The sequence below is a fragment of the Acanthopagrus latus genome, chromosome 6, assembly GCF_904848185.1.
Source record: "Acanthopagrus latus isolate v.2019 chromosome 6, fAcaLat1.1, whole genome shotgun sequence".
NCBI lineage: Eukaryota > Metazoa > Chordata > Actinopteri > Spariformes > Sparidae > Acanthopagrus > Acanthopagrus latus.
Genome location: NC_051044.1, coordinates 11,667,015 through 11,691,483, shown reverse-complemented (window position 1 = coordinate 11,691,483; position 24,469 = coordinate 11,667,015). Strand labels below are relative to the sequence as shown.

General features: G+C 43.2%; 1 protein-coding gene across 4 annotated transcripts in view; it reads right to left on the bottom strand.

Moving 5' to 3' along the window:
* The window catches only part of gli1 (GLI family zinc finger 1), a 54,043-nt gene that overhangs the window by 4,999 nt on the left and 24,575 nt on the right, over positions 1-24,469 (bottom strand). The window contains exons 1-12 of one of the 4 annotated variants that reach the window (XM_037102217.1): positions 11,223-11,279; positions 6,745-6,855; positions 4,034-4,266; positions 2,858-2,986; positions 2,564-2,762; positions 2,216-2,384; positions 1,941-2,048; positions 1,667-1,807; positions 1,400-1,549; positions 1,062-1,226; positions 539-781; positions 45-366 (exon numbers count right to left, since the gene is read on the bottom strand). In XM_037102217.1, the coding sequence (XP_036958112.1) occupies positions 45-366; positions 539-781; positions 1,062-1,226; positions 1,400-1,549; positions 1,667-1,807; positions 1,941-2,048; positions 2,216-2,384; positions 2,564-2,762; positions 2,858-2,986; positions 4,034-4,266; positions 6,745-6,815 (1,930 nt within the window). In that variant the 5' untranslated portion in view covers positions 6,816-6,855; positions 11,223-11,279. Of the gene's footprint in view, positions 1-44; positions 367-538; positions 782-1,061; positions 1,227-1,399; positions 1,550-1,666; positions 1,808-1,940; positions 2,049-2,215; positions 2,385-2,563; positions 2,763-2,857; positions 2,987-4,033; positions 4,267-6,744; positions 6,856-7,457; positions 7,569-11,222; positions 11,280-24,469 lie in introns of those variants that run through there. The other 3 variants (XM_037102218.1, XM_037102216.1, XM_037102219.1) reach the window with 3 other exon arrangements.

Genomic DNA, 24,469 nt, shown 5'->3' with positions numbered 1-24,469 from the left:
CAGAATATGATTTTCAATTTTTCTTTTCTAATCAAAGTACATACCAGGGAGTGCGGGTAGCTTGGTATTGCCACAGCGGGCAGGGGGGGTTGGTCTGCGGATTTGCTTCAGTTTGTCGATCTTCAGGTTCTCCAGCCTCTTCAAAGCCTGTGCTGACATTCCCATAGTTCCTGCTACACTTCCTGGCTCTCCTCCTCCTCCTCCTCCGCCTCCACCAGCTACACCATCCTCCAGTGCTGTGAGATCCTCCAGACTGCCTGCTGCATTCAGGTTCATCTCCACCCCACTGTCATTGTTATTGGCACTCCCCAGTGGAGAACGCTCGCTACTGCAGGATGACTGACCTCCAGGACTTGGCTGGGATTTCTGAAAAAATGTATGTAATATATTGTCATCTTTAATGGCTGACAACCCCAAGTTGCAGAAATGTTAAGTATAACTGATTCATACCTTATGGCATGAAAAACAATGGAAATGGTGCTTTTAATACCAGAGCTTTATATATTTTCTTATATTCAAAGGACCTTGCATCACTCACCAGAGCTGTCTCAGGAGCCAACAGTTTGCAGTCCTCCCTGCGTGTCTCCTCTTTCTCCATCAACAGTTCAGAGCTCTGGCCTCCAGGAGTCATTGCTGACCCGGGGGGGCGAGGTCCTGTGTCTCCACGATGTTTCTTGGTGATGTGGGCTTCGGGGCCATGCACTGTCTTCACGTGTTTACGCAAAGAGCTGGGATCTGTGTACCGTTTAGTGCAGCCGGGGATCTTACACACATAAGGTTTCTGTAAAAGAGCCCACAAAATCTGAGTTTACATCCAAATTCACTTTATTGCAAAGTTTCTGATAGTGAAAAGGTCTCACATATGTAGTAGTTTACTATTCTTGGGCCAGTATAAATCGATGTCAGTGTGTTTTTTTTAAATACATCCAAAATACTGACATATATAATATTGGCATGGATCTCTAAATTACTTGTATTATTGAATTACTTTTGTAGTGACCAATGTAATAACAAAAGTTAAATCATTTATCTGTAGTGTTCAGTGGTGTTCATTACAGTACCTCATTGGAGTGAGTTCGGTTCTGGTGCTTGGCTCGGTCTGAAGCGTTTGAGAAGGCTTTGTTACAGCCTTCATGTTCACACACATATGGCTTCTCTCCAGTGTGAGAGCGCAGGTGGGTTTTTAAATTCTCCAGGCGAGAGTAGGCCTTATTACAGCCTTCAAACTGAAATGGAAATGTACAGATCGGTTTTAAAACAACCAAAAAAATCGAAATAAGCTTTTGGCAATTTTGTGCTTGCAGATGTAAAAAATCTAATTGACAGACAGAAACAACAACATCAGAGAAAGACACAAAGAGAGGGAAAATACATAAACAGGGACTGAAGATGAACTCACAGTGCACTTGTGTGGCTTCTCTCCTGTGTGTCTGCGCATGTGAACCACCAGCATGTACTGGGCTTTGAAAGGCCTCTGTTCTCGGGAGCACTCCTGCCAGTGACACACAAACTCCTTCTTTTCTCCGTGGATGTGCTCATTGTTGATGTGCTGTTGAGAATACAGACAACACGATCCTTTTAAAGTGATTTTGTAGATATATCTTTGTTAAAAATGCTGCTTTTTTCCTCTCTAATCTGCAGTATCCATCACTGATCTTTGTCTTACGTGAACTAGCTGGTCCTGTGTGTCAAACTCCTTGTTGCAGCTCTCCCAGTGGCAGTTAGTTTCATAGATGGCCTCTTGTTCAATCTTCCCGTCCTCCTTGTCCAAGTCATCTCTGCCATCCAGCAGACCAAGGAGAGGGTCCTGATGAAACATATGTGTGCAGAAAATGGTGTGAAAACATAGAAGAAATGTGACTTTTAATTCTCTCGACAAATGCTGAAACTAAAATATAAACACGTCAAGGTGAAAACTACATATAAGAATAGGAATGTACCTGAGTGCCAGTGGAGGAAGGACTGGCCACATCTCCCTCTGACCTCTCCTCCAGGCTCTTCACATTCATGCCATCCATCACACCTCCCAGGCCTGGCTCTGTCTTCAGCTACAAAACAAAACATTCACCTTATGTCATCCTCTTATCTTTGTCTATTTAATTCATATTCATACAGCTAACATGGATTTTAGTTCTCCCACCCACACTTTTCATCCCAGCTGTCAGAAGCAAACAGTTCATTGATGGTGCTTTGTAAAGTGAGAGAAATGTCTTACGTGTCCATGCTTGGGTGGAGCGAGGAGCCGAGGATTGTGGGGAGGTAAGCGGGAGGCTTGGCAGGGACCTGGTGTGTGTCCACCCAGAGGTGTCCCTCCACCTCCTCCATACATGGAACCTTGCTGCCTGGATTGGCAGTTTATATTGCTGGAATAGCCGAGGGACGGGCTGCGGAGAAATGACAATATGTCAACACTAGCAGAATAAAAGCTGATGGAGCTTACAGCAGATACTAGACTTGATACCTTGAAAATTAGGCCTACATGTTTGAGGTAATAAACGTGGATACTGCTGATATTACATGTAAAATATTGTGTATTTGTATATAAATTTTAGAGATATCTTACCTCATGGCGCTCACAGAGAGATGGCCGTAAGAACTGGCACCATTGGGGTTGCAGCGAGCGTTAACAAAGGCCACCAAGGAGTTTGGTGATGTCCGGATCACCGTCTGCAGGTCAACACTGGCATCAGAAAGAGGGGAGATGGACAAAGCCCTCTTTTTACTCAGCTTGAGCATGGAGCGAGGTGTGGAGAACCTTGAGCCTAGAGGGGGAGTGGGCAGTGACAACAAGAGGGTTAGCTGTGATGACACCGAAACCTTTAGAGGCATTTTTTTTTTTTTTTAAATTTAAATTTACATTTAACAGTGGAGAATGACATCCTACCATCGCCTGAGCCAATCTGATCAGAGCCAGGCTGAATCTGGCAGAAGTTGTGATGAGACGACATCATGTTGTTCTGGTTACAGTAGGGGGTGCTATTTCCACCTGTTGGACATTAAAGCAGACAGAAACACTGAAACATAGCACTGCAAAGATCCACAGTAACACCTTTTAAACAAGTGAGCACATGTTCAAAATCTCAACCACTCATCATGTCTAACAACTGCCAATTGGTTCAGCAGAAAAGGACAGCTACTTAGGATTGGCCACATGATGATTGTGTCATTTAAGTTTCAAGAAAGGCGGTACGACAGATGTAGGTTTTCTGTAATGTCAAGTAAGAGAAAGAGACGTGTCCAGAGTGGGAGAGTTCTCTTTATTCTTGAGACAAAAGAGACATTGTAGCCAGATCTGGACAGCTACTACAATCAAACTAGACTACATTTGAAAATGTGTGTTTATATCATAGCTGTACTGTCAGAAATAACTTCCATTTTTGATTATGTTTTTAGAACATGGCAATTTTAGAATTATGGAACCTTTTTTTATTAGAACTGCTCTATTGACTCATGCAAAGCTTGTCTAATAATGGGGGTTCTTGGACAAGAGCTACAATTTGTGTTACAAGAGCAAAAAGTCCTCTGTTTGGCCTTTAATTAAAAAAAACAGCAGCTACATAAGATAAAATAAGCAGCATCCCACATGTTGTAGATTACTCATAGTGAATCCGTAGTTTTTGTGAGTACTGTTCCTTTAATGCTAACTGGATCAACTGCACATGCTTAATATGCTAAATGAACCTTTATTTGCAGTGAAAATGTTCTGAGACGTCTAAAGAAGAAAATAAATATTTGTGGAAATTTTTGTGTCTCCATTTGTTTTTGTCTTTCCTCATTTTGAAGTAATCCAAAAGTTTTCAAATTAGACTATGTTACCATCCGCTTAGTGTACTATTATCTACTTCACTTCTTGAGTTGACTGAATAACCTAGATTAGTCAAACCTGAGACATTTATTACTCAGCATTACAGCCGGCCTCCTGCTTCCCATTGTAGAAATGTGGGTAGCCTCTGTTTCAGTCTCTCAGGTATCTTTAAGCCCAAATCAGTAGCAGCTGTGAGATTAAGGAGATGTAAAAGATACTCTGACTCACACTCTGTGGGCGGCATGCCCCTGTGGCCCATCATACTATGCGGCGGTGGGGCCTGAGGGGGCCTCATATATTGATCCATGCAGTGGCCGATCCCTTGTCCTGGTCCTGAGCCATGAGTCATACTGGGAGTCATGGGGTTGTACATAGTTCTGCAGTCTTGGGGAGGGCCGTTGAGGAGCGGGGCACGCAGCGAGGACACATCACTGTAGGGAGACTGGTCTGATGGAACTAGGCTGAAAAATATTAAATAAACACGGTTAAGAAATTTTGAGAAATAAATGAAACTTGATTCATTCAGCATGCAAAATGGCCTCGGCAAAGAGCTGTAAAAATGGATGATAGTGCTCTTTTTTTCTTCTGTAAATGTCAAGGCATCAGAAAAGCAGCACATGCAAAATGTGGATGAATGAATGAATACATAATTGAATGAGCAATGAATATTCAAAGTATTATAATTGTTCTGTGTTTCTTTAAAATAGCTTTTTACAAGGTGGCCGACTGAGGAGCTCAACGTCTCTGCTGACCTCCTGTGATGTCTCATTCTCTCCACTAGATGGGGTATAGCCCCTGTCCTGCTCTATGCCGTGGAAACTTACTCATTTGGGTTTTCCCCTTCCAACCTAGAGAAGGGAAGCTTCATTGGAACTTTCCAGTCTTCACATGATTTTCAGTGTTTTCTCTGACCTTTCTTTAGTCTCACTAGTTAGTTCAAAACCTGTCCCTTCTGTCCTTTCTCTCTTTCTCCCTGTTCCCTTTCGCTCCTCTCCTAAAGGGGCAGACTTCATCTATCCACCTTCTCCTAAGTCGTCCTTTCAGTTCTTTAATTCTTTCACCACGACGTGTATTCCACACAGGAGTTTAATCTGTCCTCTCTAATCCACTGTTCCCCCCCCACGAATCTGCCTCCCTCCCATTCTCACCCCTTTCTCCTTTTCTCTTCTCCCATTCATCCCTTCTGTTCTACTTCTCTCTTTCTCCCTCTCTCTGCCTTTTCTGTCTCTTTCTATCTCCTCTTCCTTTCTCCCTCCTCCTCCTCCTCTCCTCCTCCTCCTCTTGCTCCTCTGTCTTCCTCTGTCCTGCCCAGCCACCTTTCTCTCCATCTCTCTCTGTCTCTCCCTCACTCTGGGTAACCTGAGCGGGGCGCGAGGCAGTCATGCAGAGCGCAGCGGGGCCTGGTCAGCCTGTAATTAGCAGCTGTCAGAGAGAGGCCGAGTCCACCCGCAACCTGGGTGGCATGAGGCAGGGAGGGAGGACGGGGGAGAGGGAGGAGAGGGGGAGGAGTGAGGGGCTGAGCCAGCACTGTGTCCATAACAATTGCAGCGAGAGGTGGGCTTTCTGCACCCTCAGAATAACTGTGAGATTAAAATAGGAGCGATTTCTGGGCTTCAAAAATGAGGATCACCCCTGATTTTTTTCTAGAGAGTCACTGCTGTGATTTCTGATTGTCTGGTAGTAAGGACTGAGAAGGGAAGAGTAGCTATGGTTGCACTGTGACAATATTGGAGAAAAGATTTAAATAATTCAACATTTTAGGAACTGTGCATATGGAATAAACAGACATTTTGGTTCTGTCTTGAAGTAGGAAAAAAAGTATTTAAACTTATTTGAGAAACATAAAAAAAAACTATAAGTGACTGCGGGAGAGCGATAATAGTTTGTGCTGGAGTTATTTCTGGACTCACTGGGCACTGGGCGGATAGATGAACTGTTGTTTGTTAAGAAATAGCTCAAGTGTGTAAACCCAGCGTTTATCCGCTGGGACCATGTAGCCGATTGACTGCTATTACAAAACCTATTGTTGCTGTTCAATATGTTGACTTAGAAATGTTAGAATAACTGTGGAACAGAAATTGTTTTTGGGTCGACATTATGTGGTTTGTCTTATATGCAGCATTTTACACCTGAAAAACGTAGTACATTCACATTTTGGTCAGAATTCTTCATCACAAATTGTGTAATAATCATTATGTGAAGAAGACAAAGAATCAGTCAATATATTGTGAATGGATTCTTTTGACTCTGAAAAATGTCAGAGGTACATGTAGAAGAAAGGTTTGCGCCTGAAAGTCTGGTGGCAGTTATAAATGTTCATAGTAGCATTATCTAGTGTGTTTGGACTCTCAAATCGGTGCAGTGGTTTGAAAAAAATGTATAATTACCACTGAAATCACAAGATTTCCTTTAACAATCATCAACAGAATGTGCCTCAATGCCAACAGTCCACTGGTGCCCCGTGAGCTCCCGGTCCTGGCAGACTCAACCAATATAACCACAGCTGCAGGGTTAATTGAGCTCACTAGCTAACGGCAGCCACAGTTAGCAGCACTTAGCCGTTGTTCTGTTGGCCCATTCTTACATATTGCGCCTTTAAACAAACAAGATGCAACTTGTCAGCTGTGCGTCGTTGGTAGGATTGTGTCTGCAGTGTGGACAGAGCAAGGCTTGCCTTTACACTCTGCTTTCCTTCTTTATGCTATGCTAGGCTAACCATGTCGTGAGTCTAGCTCTGTGCTTCATGTTTACACATAATAGCGATATCAATCTTCCTATCTTACTCTTGGAAAGAGAGCAACTAAGAGCATTTCCCGAAAGGTTCAACTATTCCATATGTTTCTCTGCCAGCGGGTGGAATTCACCATGACAAACAGAGGTTTAACATGCAGCCACAGCGTAATGAGTGAGGACAGAGCACATGCTAACTGCTGTCTTACCCTCTGGAGGGCTGGCTGGGTGAAGTCTCATAGTGATACAGCCCCTGGTGTGGCTGCATGTCCACTGGCATTGGAGCTCCGAGACCGACTGCTCCCCCTTACACCCTGGACCTGAAACACAAAGAAGAGGACACGGTTAGGATGGGGAGAGAAAAAAACAAACAAAAAAAACCCAAATAAACCCAGCCAACTTCAACTAAACTACACCAGAAGGAAAAGCCAAATAGACAAAAACAATTGCGGTTGGGGGAAAAAAAAACTAAATATGTAGGATGTTAATAACAGACCAAACCAAACCGAGCAAAACAGTTCAAGAGCAAAATAAGCGCTCTCTGAAAAGCTTGAGTCATACTTATTTTAAACAGAGCTGGTACAAAGCACTGAATACATTACGTAAGGGACAGTAGAGACGTGAAAAGGACTTTCCATCCATCTTCAAGTGCAACCACTTGGAAAAATTAGAGATGACACCCTTAAGCATCATTAATATATCATTCATGATATTAACATTCATGACATCTAAATGGCAACTTGGAACGGAGTAAAGGATTTCAGCTCTGGAAATTGGACACATATACGTTACAGAAACATTTAAAAGCAGGTTACGTGATGGCACTGATGTTCCCTGACACACTCCTACAGATTAGACAAAACCCTGTGACACAAACAGTGGGCTTGGCTATAATCTCTCTTCTCTAAACAGAGTCGTGCACCTCAAACACCGCTGACAGACACCGAAAAACCACGTTGCACCTTTGCAGACTGAAAAGCAGCAATCAATGTGAAAAAGACACACAGAGGGGGAAAAAAAGGAAAAGTTAAAGGATATTATTAGCAACACAAACAAGAGAATAATGAAAGCAGAACAAAGCGGCCTTTTGTATGAAACTTGTATGGAGACGGTATCTTTCAGCAGGAGTGCATGTGTAAGGTAATTCTAGCTGAGAGATCCTGGGAACAAGCACCTGCTCATTACAGCCAACCACATCAGTGCAGGTACTAATAGTGGGGACTGTGGCTCCTACATGGTTACAGGGGTAATTAGGACCAAAACCTTAGTGTACACACTGATATCATAACTACCACAAGTGGAGAAAAGCCAAAAATGTGTTCATATGCAGTAATTGATTTGTCATATGAAGGAAATTCAAGTATTGTTTTTAAAGTTAACCCTTGAGTATACAACCAAACCTGACAAAATATTGTTTGCTTTGATTTTTTTTTTTTAACCATTCCATCCTAAATATGTCAATGTAAATGCTTCTTTATCCCTGTATTTTCTTTCTTTGAATGTGCTGGGTCAAAAAAAAAAAAATTATATATTTCCAGTGATGTCACTCACTGTCTGAGTTGCATTATGGGTAATGTAGGTGTGTGCGTGAAATAAAAAAGGCGATATCTCTGTTCTGCTGTATCAATGTTGTTGCAAAATGTCTATAACTGTCCATAATGAGTCCAACAGTTTTATAGGAGTGCAATGCTGCATCGGAGGATCCTGCCGCCTACATTATCCCACAATGCAACTAAGCCAAAGATGACATCACATGAGGAAATTATCTCTGGGGCCACAGAAGGCTTTTTTTTACTACTTTTCCCCCATGTATGTCCTGGTATTCCTTTAGACCTGTAAACGCACGATCAGTTGATTAAAAATAAATGAGTTGCCAGTTATTTTGATAATCGATTAATCGATTCAGTCACTTTTCAACACTTGCGGCATCTTAAATGCAAAGATGTATTGCTTTTCTTTGTCACTGTGACGATAAAAGGGAGCCTTTGGGTTTTTGCACTGATTTAGAAGATGTCACAAGGGGCTCTGGGAAGTTCTGACAAGTTTTTTACTATCACAATTATTTTTACATTATAAAGGCTAAAAGATCAATTGAGTGTGAAAATAATGGGGGCAGATTAATGGCAGCAGATTACATCGATAATGAAAACTGCAGCCCTAAATAACACGTTGCTGTTGGTCTTGTGTTCAAAACCAAACTAGGAGAGCTCCTGTCCACTGCTGATGAAAACTCTGTGGTCAGAATGTAACAGGTTGCCAGTTATGTCGTAGCACAAGTGTTAAAAGGGCAGCAGGGACCTATTTAAGCCCACAGGCCACCAGGGGGATTTGGTACGCAAAGTTAGCGAGTGGCTAAATGATGTGGGCGTTCCTGGGCTAATTGCACACATTCAGCGCCGGCCTCGGCTGTGTGTATGATAATTAGCCGGAAGCGCTAAATAGAGATCTCGCCGAGCACCTCAGCTGTCCAGAACTAATAAATACTGAGAAGGGGGGTCGCCAGACTGCCTGACACACACATACACACACGCTGACACACCTGTCAGTCACACCAGGGGGTAGCATAATAATCCAGTGGCCACCATGTCTACAGAGAATGTGTGTGTGTGTGAAAGGGTGAGTGTTACTGCATATGCTGGAGCAGTTTGTACCGTGTAAGCCCAGTGGCAGGTGTGTATGAGAGGAGAGTTTTAGAGACAAGTGTATTTGCGGTGCAGCCTGTGTGTGTGTGTGTGTGTTGAGTGTGTGTTTGACATGATAAATGACGGTAGATCTCGGAGTAAGACTGAATAATGCATGAGACCACCTGCACATGAGCAAGCTGGAATTTTTTGAGAAATATGTTTGCCAGTGGGTCCCTGGGGAGCAGGGCGGCGGGCGAATGTGTGAGTGTTACTGTTGTCGCTCCATGTAAACACACTCAGCTGTGTGGTATGTGATTAATTTGCATGGTACATGGCTTATACCTTAATCTAATGAAAAGTGTAAACACAGACTGAGTAAACAGAATACATATTTACAGAGTTGGAGCATCACTGTCTGCCAGAGAATACACTTATATTCTAAATTTGTAGAAAATATGTTAGGTTGACAGTCATTATCATTATCATAAGGAAACGGTTCTAGATGTATTACATGTGCATAAGTATCAAAAGTACAAGTAAGCGTTTTAAATGTTCATCGCCCACTGCAACTGCTTCTGTTTGACTTATATGCTTTAGAAAAATGGAAGGAAGTCCTCCGCTGGCAAAAACATTAGTCTATTCTTGCAAAACAAATGAGAATCTTTTCATATTTAATCATATTTATGAATATATGAGTTTTTGACAAATATATCATTTGACAGAGAAAATATTGTGGACTATACCATTATATAGCATGCTTAAAGTTAATGACAACAAATCTCAAGTCTAAATGTGTAAAAAAAGCATGTTTATATATATTTATTGCAGTGTACATGGATGTGTTTATGTAAAGCATTTAAGTAGGCAAATGATTCCATACGTGCATGGTGCTGACACAGGTGTCGTGGCATTGTGCTATTTCAGGTCAATATTTTGTGAGAAACTCTCAGGGATTTCTTCTTCTCCGGTGTAATTTTGTGGTGCTGGGTTTTAGAGGGACGGGGCAGGAGCATATTAAAAACCCCAAGGCCATAAATCAAACGGCTAACCAAACAAGGCTGCTCCACAGCGAGCTGGGCAGCAACCAAGGAGCTGAGGATGAGGACAGGATGTCCAGCCACTTTCTACACCCAAAACCTCTCCATTCAAACACTGCAGGTCCTCAACTGCTATATCGCCACACCATACAAGTCAGCAGCACCTGAAGGCCAGACGTACCTCAACCAACAATATCACCAATCAAGGGAAATGTAACTACTTTTCCAGAGACGAAGCCATGATGTCCCTGCTTGTGGTTCAGTGGCAGCCTACCCTTGATGGATGACATTAGTCAAGTCTTACCTCAATTACTGGATATTTTTAAACAAGCTGAAGATGCCCTGACTGTGGTCTAACTTAATACATTTCCATTCTGGCTTACCTACTTACTCACCAAACCAACAAAGCTTACCACCAATAAATAAAACATGGTTTTGTATCTCTAATGGAGTATAACTCATCACTGTCACAAACCTAACCACTGCACCGTAAAGACCCAACAACCAGCCAAGGCTCTGACATATCCTTCCTCTTACAAATAATAAGTTGGATTCAAGCAGCGTAACTCAATTTAACACACTCAGCAACTAAAATACTACTTGGGCTGCTATGGCCGTTAGCTTGTAGTGGCTAACATTAGCAAACTTTACATGAGTTGATTGCTATTGTGATATGTGTTACGGTCAGTTCACTGACCTAATGACTATTTACACTATGTTTTAGCATTACTCTCATCAAATAGCAGTCACATGTGGCCAACAAATTTCAACTACATTAGCGTGCTTAAAGGAGTAACATAGGTCTGTTACTTCAACTCACTTAAATAGACCATTACATGACAATATACGTGCTAAAACACAGTGTAAGAGTTGCACAAGTAGAAAAGAGCTAAGCAAAATCAAAATGAACCAAAAGTTTGTTAAGACTAGCTAACATTAGCCACCTTAAGCTACTGCTCATACCATATCAAGATAGGCTGTAGCGGTAAAAGGGATGTGAGTCAATAAGAATTGTGGTTTTGTTACCTTAGAATGATCTTTTTATATCTACAGAGGCAGTGGGTCATCATCCTCAGAGTCAGCCATGTTGTTTCTACACTGGCCCTTAAAGGACAAACTAAACACTGATGCTATAGACGGTCTTTAGCTGTGTTTCTTCTACTCACCTTTGCTTTAAAAGTGCAATGTGTAAGAATTTTAGTTGACAACATTGAAAAACTAACCAAAATGTTCGACAGAATGTGAAGTTTTGATGTCTCTGTACTGTGGGGCAGAGATGTCCACTGAAGTTAGCATGCTAACCAGTTAGCCCAGTCCTGTCCAGGCCCAGATCACTGCCCTGGTCCCTGTGCTCCATGTCAAGAGCGGAGCTGCGCAGCTTATGGTGATGACCAGCTAATAGCAACCGTACTTAGCAGCAGTTAGCTTTTACTCTGGTGGTATGTTTTAAGTACGAATCCGACAGGTGGCCAATTCTTACATATTGCACCTTTTAAGAATCCGAGCTACGTTTTGTTTAATTTCCAACTTGTCAGGAATACGACTCATCAATTACCTTCATTTCAATTTTAGTGCTTTCTGAGGACACTAAAAGTGATATGATATTATTAATAGCAAATTATCATCATTAGCTTGATGGCAAACTTGTTGCAGTGCCTCGTCTGCATTAGCGGACCTTATCTCTAATAGCCTTTGGTGTGTTTCTGTCCCACAAACTTCCGTTCTTAGGTGATAGTTTGTATTTGTGAGTATACAAAGAGTAACATTGTTTAGTCTCGCACCGTTTCGGCCATTTGTGACTTTCCCATAAAGCGTCCTCCTCCCTCCAAGGGAGTCTCCGGGGAGGACAGACATTTCCACAGGTCACTGGTCACGTCAGACACTCTTCTTCTGCAATCCATGACTCTTGGGTGTAACACTAAACTTTACCCCCCCTCCCACCAGCTCTCTCTTAGAGCCACTGTAAAAAGCAACATTTAATGACAGCCCCTCTCCTCTTAACCTCATTTCTCCTCTACTCTCAGATGGGAATGTGAGCATGCAGTATGTTGGCTGGCTTTCCAACAGAGTCCTAAAGTTTGAGAAATGTTTCATTTGAACCATTTCAATGTTTTGAAGGTTAGAAATCCGCTTGAATGCAAATTTAAATCCTTTAAAAAATGCGGGATTTCTGACATAAATTATGTTTCACCCGCACAATCACTCATGTAGACCAGAAATATTTTAATACTTGAAAAGAAAAGATCCTGCTGTTGTATTTGGTTTGCATTACATTTAATGTGATAATATAAATTGATTTCTGCGGGCATAAAGGAATTCTGTAAACTTTTTGTGCAGTTGCATTTATAACAATTTAGATGTGATGATTAGGGCTTTGAGAGTGGTTTGGAAGTTTTTTGAACAGTGCTTAAATTGCACTCTTTAAAAGCCGTACAAAATCTCTGTGTGTTCTCGTTTGTGTGTTTGCTGGATAATCTAATACAAAAAAGCCTAAACAACACACATCTGCAGTGTAAACACCCATCTGAGAGTATTTTGTCCCTGTCTCTCTCCCCCACCCTCTCCCTCGTTCCCTACTTTCCTCCTCTCTCTCCCTTTTCCACTGCTCTGTATCTCTTATATCTCCTGCTCTCTCTCTCTCTCTCTCTCTCTCTCTCTCCTTTTTCTCCCCCGCTGCCTCCACCCTCTCCCTCATTCCCTCTCTCTCTCTCTCTCCCTCTCTCTCTCCCTCGGCTCATTCCTGCTCTTGCGACCTCTCCCTCGCCCCTCCCCCCCCTCCTGGCGGAGCTGCAGTCGAGGTGGGTGTTCTCTGGCTGTTATGACTTGAGAGACGATAATGGCAGCTATAATGTAGCCAGCCGTTCCTGATGTGGCTGGGCTTGTGGGGGATTCTGTTGTGTTAGGGCTGGAGACGGAGCAGGGGGAGGGAGGGAGGGGAGGGGGGGGACAAAGGCGGGGCCCGGGCCTTCGGCCAACCACAGTCCAGATTCTGCCTCATTTTCTTTTTCATTTTTTCTCCCCCCTCTTTTCTTTCTTTCTCTCCTCACCCACCGACTTTTTCTAGGCCTGTTGTTTTCCTTCGGTGGTAAACTTTGTTTTTAAATTCTGGCTTTGTTTTTGTAACCCTTCCACCCAACGCAGACTCTCCTCCTTCCCTGGCTTTTTCTCCCCCGCCCACCCGCTGACCCACCCTCCCTCCCCTGCGTTTTTTACCCCTTTTACCCAGACTCTATGAATTCCTCACAGCTGCTGTAATGTGATGGGGGCCAATGGTGTGACCAGCGAAAGGCCACAGGGCCGGAGACATCACTGTAATGTACAATAAGCCCTACTCACTGACCTGCTGCAGGGAAGATTAATGTCATATCTACCAGAGCAGCTACTTTGAGTTTTATTTAAGCAGACTTTAATTCCTGTGAGGCCAAAACTGACCTTTCCAAAAGACGCAGAACTAAAAAGAAGAAAAAAAAGCATCATTGTGAAGCAGGTGTTTGCTAGGCTGAGCAAGCAGCTGAAATTATTTAGATTTTTTGTGCTGCTGCTGTGACGATCCAATAACGTCATGTCCAGATTATGCAAAATTCTGTTCCACAACTTGATCATTTTAGATAAACTTAATACAGTGAAGGCTCATTTATTCTCATCGTTAGATACGGGTACAGATGGAGCCTTCTGTCCAAACTCTGCATCCATTTCATCTGTATTTCTGTACATTTTCTGAAAGCTTACACACACACAGGCCAACAGAGCAGTACCTCCGGTCGTCATGGAGGGCAGCGTTAGCGGTGCAGCCAATCGTTCAGGCGAGACACGACCACAGAGCAAGAAGAAGAAGATTTAAAAATTGGCGGAACTTTACGTGGAGAGGATATGCGAGTTGTTGAGAAGTTATAAACAGCTCGTGTGCACAATCACTTTATTGTAAAAGCAAAATAACGCAACGTAACTGTACTGAACTGTACTGGTTATGTTCTTTTTTATTTTCAGCTACCATGTCAGTGTCGCAGCAGCAAATGCTTTACCCACATTTGAACTTCTTGACTTTTTTTTGTCTGTGTGTTATAATGTGCGACTGCTAACAAATTAGATTATTTTATGTGATTTTTTTTCAATAAACACTTGCTTACTAGAAAAGAAAAATAAAAAGTCTTTTCCATTCATACATTTTGCCCCACGTACTGTCTTGGAAAAACCCCTGAACCCCCAAAATGTTTGCAGAGATGAAAACAGGTGACTTAATCTCTCTCACAGGAAAATACATTACAGACGATCTTGGTTTCCAGAGGAGGAGTCTCTAAACTTGTCATTCTGTTGCTTAGCTGAGGAAGAAGAATCCCTGAAGCCCTAAACTAATGTTTACTAGACGAAGACTGTGGTTTAATACAGTCAACACCCCGGCCCGGGTTTCAACCCCACTGATTCACACCTCACATATCCCTGTACTGTAAACTGTGGGCTGAGGAAGCCGCGGTGCTGATGTTTCACTGCTGGGGTTCTCACCTTGTCGAAACGGCAGAATGAAACGTTGATCCCTTGTTGCTACACAGCCGGAGTGACTGATGACAGACATCGGGGGGCACGGGAGGGCTCGACGCGACTACAAACAGTAGGAGCGGGAGCAGAGCTGAACCGAGCAAACAGAGCAGAAAACGGCAGCGGATTTAAAAGTTGAGGCGAGCTGGGAGCCGTATTCTTATTCGACATGATGAAAAGTTATGTTAAGGGAAACTAGTTGCAGAGGGAAAAGGAGACACTGTACGTATGTGTGGGGTGTAGAGGCGAGCAAAGAAGGTAAATGTCGGCTAAACACAGTGACAGAGGACCAATTCTAGTGCAAAAAGTAACCCTAATTTTGCAAAGCTGCCTTGTAGTCGCATGTAGATCAACACACTGCCTTCAGCCATGAAATCAGCCATGATTACTGTTTTAGCACTTTTCTAACTGTCTGCTCGATAAGTCAGTGTTTGTGTTGAGATTAGGAGTGGTTCAATTCTCCTTGTTTTCATTTGCCTGCACAAGCACCGCTCTGTGCTGCCGGCCACCGAGCGGCTTCACTCTCCTCGAAAGGCAGTGAGATGTTAAACATCTGTCAGCTCGTCTCAGGGATTTCAACCAACAGCTCTATCGAGCGGACGGACGAGGTGCCACCGACACATTTCCTCTTTAGTCCACCAAACCCGCTTTTCCTTTACTCCTCCGCAATCCCACTTTTTCTCCGGGTGCTCTCCCTCCAGGCCACCCACCCGCCATCCTGCACATACCTGTGGTTTCCTGTACCCCCGCTCCTCTCCTCCCTCCTCTCTCTCTCTCTACCTCCAGCCTCTTATTCCTCCCCTTCACACACCTTCCTCCCTCTGTCTGTCTACCAACCTAACATCACGTTTGTCTCATCTTCCTCTCCTCCTCTTTCGTGTAACTTCTGCATGTCTGTGTATCAGGTAGGCAATGCCCTCAACACAAATATTTCTTTGAATTCCTTTAAAGCAGGAGAAGTGGAGGGGGGGGGGTGGATAAAGCAGATGAGGAGAGGTTGATTCACACAGCTGGCTCCCAGCTGTAGAGCGAGCCAGGCAGGGCGCAGAAATGCTCCATCTATAAACAAGTAGGAGCCCAGCCCCCACTTTGAGGAAGAAAAAAAAGGGAACTTTGCCTTGTCATTGTAAATTGTGCTCCTTCACCTTCACCAGCACTCCTGATCATCACCCAGCTGCATCCTTTCTGCAGCTCCACATCTTTGTCCGCACTGGTTTTTCTCCGCTCTACTCATCACCGCTGCTTACAAATCGCGGCCTTGTAAATCTTGTCCGGTCAATCATCTCCCTGCACGAAGGCAAAAGGAGCACGTCCTCTGCAGAGAGATTCACTGGAGCTGTCTGCCACACACTGAAGCAGGGACCGGGGAACAAAAGCCAGATAATAATCTGTTCGGTTTATAGAAAGACCGCAGTGATTATAAGAAAAATAATAATCCTAACAGTCTTGGGTGGGCAGGCGATATTTATAGCCGGCCTGCTGCTACTTATATTCCTTAGCTGTATAACACAGCTGGAAGTAAGGGAGGAGAGAGAGAGAGAGAGAGAGAGAGAGAGAGAGAGAGAGAGAGAGAGAGAGAGAGAGAGAGAGGAGGTGGAAAACTCATGAGGAAAAAGAGACAGAGGAAAGAGAGACAGGGGGGCTCCAGGGGATGGAGGGGAGAGAGAGAGTACGCGGGGGCGGATACCCGACGCATGTGTGTGGCTGAGAGCAGGACGGACAAAGAAAAGGCAAGCGAGAGAGAGAGAGAGAGACATGAGAGCTCACTACGCTATGCGCTTATGTGTGTGAGCGCGCGTGTGTTTGTGTTCGGTGTGCGTGGGTGAAACCGCTGCACAGTCCCCTCCAAACGACGACAGCAGCAGACGAGGCCTGCAGGCCACCAGACGAACACAGCGACCACAGCTCTGAGAGCTTCTCACCGAGGGGAAACATGGGGGGGGGGAGACACTACACAGACGACAAGACTGTAAAAATTCACCGGGGCTGGATTCATCAAGAGAAAAGCCACGTGGAGTTTGCTGAACACACAATTCTCATCACAGGGCTTTTGTTTCAGGGGTCTGGACCCTTTGCTGTGCACGCGATCACAGAGGAAACACTGACACTGACATATGATGCACATTATGACTACGTGATTCAGCAGAGCATCCCTGCAAAAGCTAGTCTGAAACGTGATCAATCCAGGAAGATGCGCATCAAAACTCAAGAGCTAACTGTGTGAAATTTCTTCCCAGTGGCTAATACAAACCATTAAAGTCTGACGTTGCTGTGAAAATTGAGCCAAAGCAATTATAAAACCCCATAACACAAGCAACCATCCTGATTTGAACAAGATGAATTTGAACGAGGATGACGTAAGTCAACATTCAATGCTAAACTAACTGAGGAGGTACATCCCCAATTTATCATCATTTATTTAGCTCTTTATTTCTTTAAATTAGATGTTCAGTTCAACACAGTAAAACTGGACAGTTAATCAGCTATTAGGTTTATCCTGTGCCACACTATCCTTTAAACTAATCCACACTAGTTTTTAAACTACACAGATGATTCTCCAACCAGACAAACCTGGACTAACCGAACTTCTGTCTTTTACCTTCCTGCACCTTTTGGAATCCATTGATCTCTCATAAGCAGTTATTATTAGCAGGTTGTGGACATCACGTTACCTCCTGCTGCCGTCCAGGGGTGATCATGTGCAAAAAACTGAGCCGTCACAAACTGAAGTCTAACTGTCAATGTGCTGTGTGAGCAGATGTTAGCATTAAAATAAATGTGTGTGTGTTGAGCTGAAAAGTTCAGGTTATGAACAGAGCAGTCTGTCTGGATTCACGTCTACTCTGACTGCAAATAATGTTGTTCTCTGCAGCAGACCAGTCTCTCTTTCTCTTTGTTTTTAATCTCTCTCTCCTCGGCAAGTAAACTGCACTTAAATTTGTCCCAGCAGCTGAACACACATGTGGAAACTTGTCTTCATCAGCGCTCAGTTTTATGACTGAACACGCACTGTCTGTGTCGGTGTCTTTGTGTGTACACTTCTGATAAGGGTGATTGTGTTTTACTATGTCACGTCATCACTTTCACGCTTGTGCTTTGCCCCCTCTCCCTTCTGCCTTCGTCTTTTATTTCACCCGTATTTGCTCCCCTCATCTTCCTGAGATTTTTTACCCACTATCACAAATGTACGGCTCTACGCACCTCAGTTCACACCTGACGGATCTCAGTTTCCTGATGGGACGAATGGACACAATGATTTTTACACAAAGAAAGAAAGAACTTAATGTCTAGCATACGCCGAATTTACAAGAAGGTTCAGGTAAATAAGAATTTTTCGTAGAAAAGTGTTTAGTCAAGTTTAAAAATGTCTCCTGACTCAACAGCTCACAGAATTGAGCAATTTTTAAAGGGAGTCTGGGGCATTTCTCCATGCGCTGTAAAGAAATGTCTTACACTGGTTGCTGTTTACTGAATTTGTGTTTTGTTTGACAGTTGCCTGTTCATTTAACGCCTGTCTTGACCGTTTATAGCAACAGATATGCCGACATATGTTCTCCCCCACAGAGAGCGTGCTGCAATTTGCTGCAGTCGACTCCTCTCCCTTGCGATCCCACTGGGAATCTGCAGAAAACCATAAATCACAGGAGAAACTGATGGCTGCTGACACATCTGTTGATGCAATACAGAGGGGATGAAAATGATGTTCTCCTTTTTCATTCTGCTTGCCATTTACTTAAACAAACCTCATCAATTTACACAGTGAACAAATTACAGAGCAACTATTTGGATGACTGAGACATACAGTCGAATGTGCACTTCTCCTGTGTGGTCCCTCTCAGAGCTGCTGACTTCATAACTAATATATCGCAGGCGTTTAGTTTAATACCCAGATGTTGGTAGGGGCAAGGCATCCGGGCCTGCATTGGCTTTTAATTGGCTGCAATCCCTGAGCTGATGTTTGGGGCTTAGCATGTGACTCAGGACGCATGCACGCATGCACGCACACACAGGCACACACACACACAGGCAAAAAAAATCGCCCCCACATACACACACACACACACGCACACATAAATCCATACACACACTTTCCCTGAACGAATGAAAGGCTTGGCCGGGTTCTGAAAGGGCGGCAGGCTCACATGCTGTCAGGAAGAGACGAGTCATGGCTGTCCAGAGGAGTCTACAAGCTAAACAAACGCAGACAACACACTTGCACAAATAAACACACACGCCCGTGCACACACAGCCACACACACGCAGAGTTACACATCTGGGATCCCAGGACGGACTGACGCCACCCTGCTGACGACTGTGACGAGCAGAAGCAATATCTGTTAGCCTGATTATTACAGCGTGATATGAAAACATGATAGGGCAGAAAGACAGCGAGAGGGAAAAGAGAGGGAGAGAGAAGAAGAAGTGGGGGTGAGGATTCAGGGAATGCGAATGGCAGATGATGCTGTAACAATATGTCTCTTGATCACTAATTGCACATCCACACAAGCAAGGTGATTGTTGGTGTGTGTGTGTGTGTGTGTGTGTGTGTGTGTGTCTGTGTGTGTGTGTGTGTGTGTGTGTGCGTGGGAGAGAGAGACACAGAGAGAGAGTGTGTGTGTCTTAAGTTCCCACCAGGGCTGTAATTAAGTGGCATTAACATAACTAAAAGGCAACAAATCAGCTACTCAGCTGGCTGCGAATTGGAGGGGCAAGGGGGAGCTTAAAACACACACACACACACACACACACACACACACACACACACACACACACACACACACACACCCACACACACAACACGTGCACATACACACACATTCATTTGGACAAATGAAAAAAACATATAGACTTGAATAACGAGACAAACAAACCCGTGAGATGTAAAACATATGAGGAATTTCCACAGTCTGCACTGTAATTAATCAAAAATCGATTGTGAAATCAATCCTGAGGTCGGGACACATTTTACAAGACTTTCTCGTTTGTAATTTGTGGGAGACCGCACACATAAAGAATGTTTCACCAGCGTTGTCACTTATTGTATCTCACTGAAGTGCGGGGCACTGAACATTACACAATAACAACATTTCAGAGTGACCTCAGAACTGTCACTCAGCCGTCCCCTTTGATTCCCCGAGGCGGCCACTCGCACACAAGTCTTCCACCACTTGTGTAGCGCACACTACTACACATTCAGGAAAAACAAAAGGATGGAGAACATAATCTGGCGGTGAAAAGGGGCTGAAGGAGCAGACTGGGGGCCAGAGTGTACACGCAACTTGCCTTCAGATTGGGCAGGACTTCTGCTCGTGTTGAATAAGAAAGCATTAGGCAAAAACTGAGAAGTAAATAATTGTTTTGGAGATGTGATGAATAATTTAATCTGCTTTTAACATTCTGTTATAGCAGCAGGTCCAGGAGGTGGATTGGAATCGACTGAACCTCACACAGAGTCTTGCACGAGGCCAAATTGGCAACACTTTTTTACATGAGAGCTGAGATCATAGATCGTAGACAACTGTAGCTTTTTGTGGTGTGTCTTCAAAGTGCAGATAAACAATGAGTATCATTCACGGTGTGAGAGTATGAATCAGTGTTGCCAGATCTTGCAGGAGGAACAAGCAACCAGGCCTATGGAAACAAGCCCAAAGGCAGTGACTCAGCGTTTTTTTAAAAATACGAAAAAATAGGCCAATTTATGATTCTGAGGGAGGGAGGGGCCACTCGAATAATTTATACTGCATATATAGTATATGTATGAATTCATCTTGCATTGGAAATGACTTTACTGTCCCTTTAAATGTTTCTTTTTAATTTGAAGGAACTTGAAGAGAACCAACTGGGCAACAAAAAAAGATAAATCTATTCATTAAATGTCACTGTGCTATGTTGGGTATGGGGCAAGGAAGAAGTTAACACACTTCAGAAACAAGCCTGTTGAGAAACAAACAAGGCCAGGAAAACGCAACCTATGGATTCCAATATATACAATACTAAAATGACATTAGAAAAACAAATATTCTATAATATAAATCACTTATAATGTGCAGACTTGGCAATCCTAGAATTAATCCAAATCCAGGACTAGATTTTACCAGGCAACACTGATTCGTCACTTCTTCATTCACCCATGCTGGAATAACACAAGCATTTATGTTTGTATCTGTGTGACTCATACCGGTTGACTGCAGAATGCAGTCGACACTGTTTTCTAAGTCTTTCAAGGGCTGTGTGCAGTGTGTTCTGGTGAGAACTGTTAACAGTAAAAAGAAAGTGTGTCTGTTCACCATGAAAATGTAACTCGGTACATTTAACATACTGTATGTGAAGTGCAAGAATGAGCGCCAGGCGCCAGATTTAAGATGGAACATGTATGACTCAGCCATGGACCCAGGCCCTTGACCCTCACTCTGTTAACCAATCATAACCAGCTTTCAGCCATCACCATCCACTCATATTCAGTGTTATTGGTGTCCATTTCCATTTGATGAAAGACTGGCCAGATAAAGATTTCTAAAAGGACATCGCAAGTGAACGAGATGTTTTGCAGTCACAGCAGCTTTCTGCTATTTGTGCATGTAAACACTGATCTTATCTCACGCATGAGGAAGGGGCTCCCTTTCACTGTGTCTCAGCCCTAAATTCCAGTCTGTATCTCCACGCAGTGCTCAGTGATGCGCAGGGAGCTCGTGCACACACACACACACACACACACACACACACACACACACACACACGCACGCACGCACATAAAAGACATGTAAACACTCCCTCTCTGATACACAGTCTGAAGCATTTAAAGGCAAACTACACATTGTGCTCACACACACACACACACACACACACACACACACACACACACACACACACACACACACACACACACACACACACACACAGGGAATTGAGAGGGTGGAGGACAGCCTTGATGACCCTGGGACCTGATGTGACAAACACAATGAGAAGGGCACGCACTATTTACGTCAGTGTTTTGTGAATGGCTCGCTAAAGACACACGTGCACACACACGTGTGCACACACATACACACACACACACATGTATCTGTTTTGCTCTCTTACTGGAGGAATTTCTATAACAATCCTACTTGACAAGGCAATTCTATTTTCTAGGAGTTTGGTCCTTGAGTTGGTGCTTAATAATAACAATAATGGCGTTATTTATACTTTATTTACAAGCAGTATGTAAGGGCCATAAATTACTAAAAGCCTCATATCAGCCAAAGTCTGAATGGACATGGAACAATATCTCGAACCCGCACATGACCAACTCTGCCATCATACAGCCGCCGTGAACGTGACCACCTGTGCTGGCCGTCTTACCCCTAAGACAAGAGTAACTATGTGCTAGCGGTGCATACTGTTCATATGATACAAGCCTTAAAAATTGTCTGTGAAATGCTAAAATGTAGCATTTACCATAAAAAAAGAGGACCCTTAATTCAACAACTGCAGACTAAAGCTCACGCACGGTCACCTGAGCAACACAATGAACTGAGGTGTGTTTAAAGGTGCAGTAAGTAAGAATTTGCCACCTGCTAACTGCCGCTAACAGTATCCTGTTCCTTGACTGTAGCTATTGTTAACTCAGCTAGGCGTGCAGCTAGCTGGACAAGGAATGTTGGCCTAGCACTAGATCTTTTGACATGCTGGGATAAGGAGGTCTTCAGGCACGGGGCTAGCCGGGTAGCAGGCAAACTTCAGGAGCTATCGCCACAGCATAACGCACAGACATATTTGACATAAAAGTCAAATCTGTCTTCACATTCTGTTGTTAATTTTTGTTAATCTGTCAACATTTTAAACTCAAACCTTACATACTGCACCTTTAACTTTGCGAGTTCAGTCAAACAGTGCTGGATACAATTACTCTCCATAAAATGTCCACTGTTTTGGACCTAAAGGTGGCAAATGTGACCTTACGTGACCATTATGAGTTGTAATCAACCAACATTGAAGTATCACCGCAATTAAAAACAGGCTGTAAAACTTTCTTTTTACAGACATGTTGAAATAAACACATGGCCTGTACCAAAGCCCATGTGTTTACAATATCCTGGGATACAATTATCCATAAATAATAAACTCATTATATGAAACTGATATAAACTGAGCTTCGGGGTCAAAGATAAAAGGAGAGAGGAACAGAGTACACTTCTACCGCTGCTTCCTGTCGAGAAAGAGAGAGAAAAAAAAGGAGGTAGAGTGATTCACTCGAGATGGAAAAAATCTGGCGGCAGTAATGTTGCTGTGCAGCGGGCGACTCGCAGTCTGTGTGTGGTATTCATGCTCTCCTTTCTCCTCCACAAAGGAGGAACGGGGGGGAAATCAGAAGGGATAGAAAGACAGAGACGGGGGAGAAAATGAGAGTGACAAACAGAAACAAGTGAAGAATAAGGCGAATGGATGGAAGAAGAGAAACAGGGAAAAACAGAGAGAGAGAGAGACAGGGAGAGAAAGAGAGCGAGAAGTTTTGAGCGGTACTATGCTTGAGCAGTCCTTTTGACTGGAAGGAGAGGGACTGGAGACCTATTGTTGAAATCCCATTCCTCACTGTATTGTCCGACCTTATCAATGCGGGGTCACCAGGAACAATGGTGAACGCTCACATAAGATCTCGTCTGTTCGCAGTGTCATCGGCAAACAGAAAGCGCAGGCGTTTTTTTGCAGAGTATATCTTAATATATATGGTTCAGCACTCAAATATTAATGATTATAATAACATTAACAGGCATAACTCAGCTCCGGCTTCAGCAAAATTATTTTCTAAATGCACATAAAGTTCAGTTTACTTGCCATTAACTACTCAGCTTGTGTAGAGTTAAATGACGTCTTCAGTGACTTTCCAAAGCATAATAACCCAGAGGACGTCTTCGATCTCAGTGTGATCTTTTCTTTTTCTTCTTAAATAAGCCTTAAATTGATACATGCTGGAGGTGAGGGGTTTGAAAGACGTGGACGTTCGGGCAACAGAGAAGGTCTAATGACAGATGCTTATGAGGTGAATTATGGGAAATGCAGGTTGGTTCGGAAAAACAAGATGCCTCACCGAATGGTCGTTCCCTTTATATCTGTGTCACATGGGTTTGGCCACTAGCCCTGTCCCATCGGGGGACTAGCGGCAGGTCCTTAGTTTATTCATTCCAATGGAAGAAGTGAACACCAGAACAGATTATGACTGATTCTTTCCAATTCTTCACACTCTGAACACTAAAATTGCATTTTTCAGACAGACAAATCAGGAGAGACCTTTTATCTTAAGCTAGTAGATAAAGATGAATGTTTCAAATTATATTTTCCGATCAGCTCCTCTTCATTTTATGATTGATTTTTAACAATGATAATAATACTTCTAGTGTATTCATCTGCATATGAGTGGTACAAAATTACTGCAAATGTTAGATATATTTTATTACTATAGCCTGACTGATACATTGGTTGGCTGATATTATCAGCCGATATCGACCTACACCTGTATCTGTGTATATTTTGACAAATATCTCCCAATTCTTTTTTAACTTAAAGAGATTACAATGCAGAAAAATATGCTTGGGATAATGTATAATGACTAAACCCCCAGTAAATATACTGTTTCAGGACAATGATGTCCTTTTAGATGGTGAAGTTTATTATAAGACTATAAAACGTGTCTGTCTCAAGTGTTTTTCCATCTACATTTAAGGAACTATTGTATAAATGTGCATATTTGTATGATGATATAT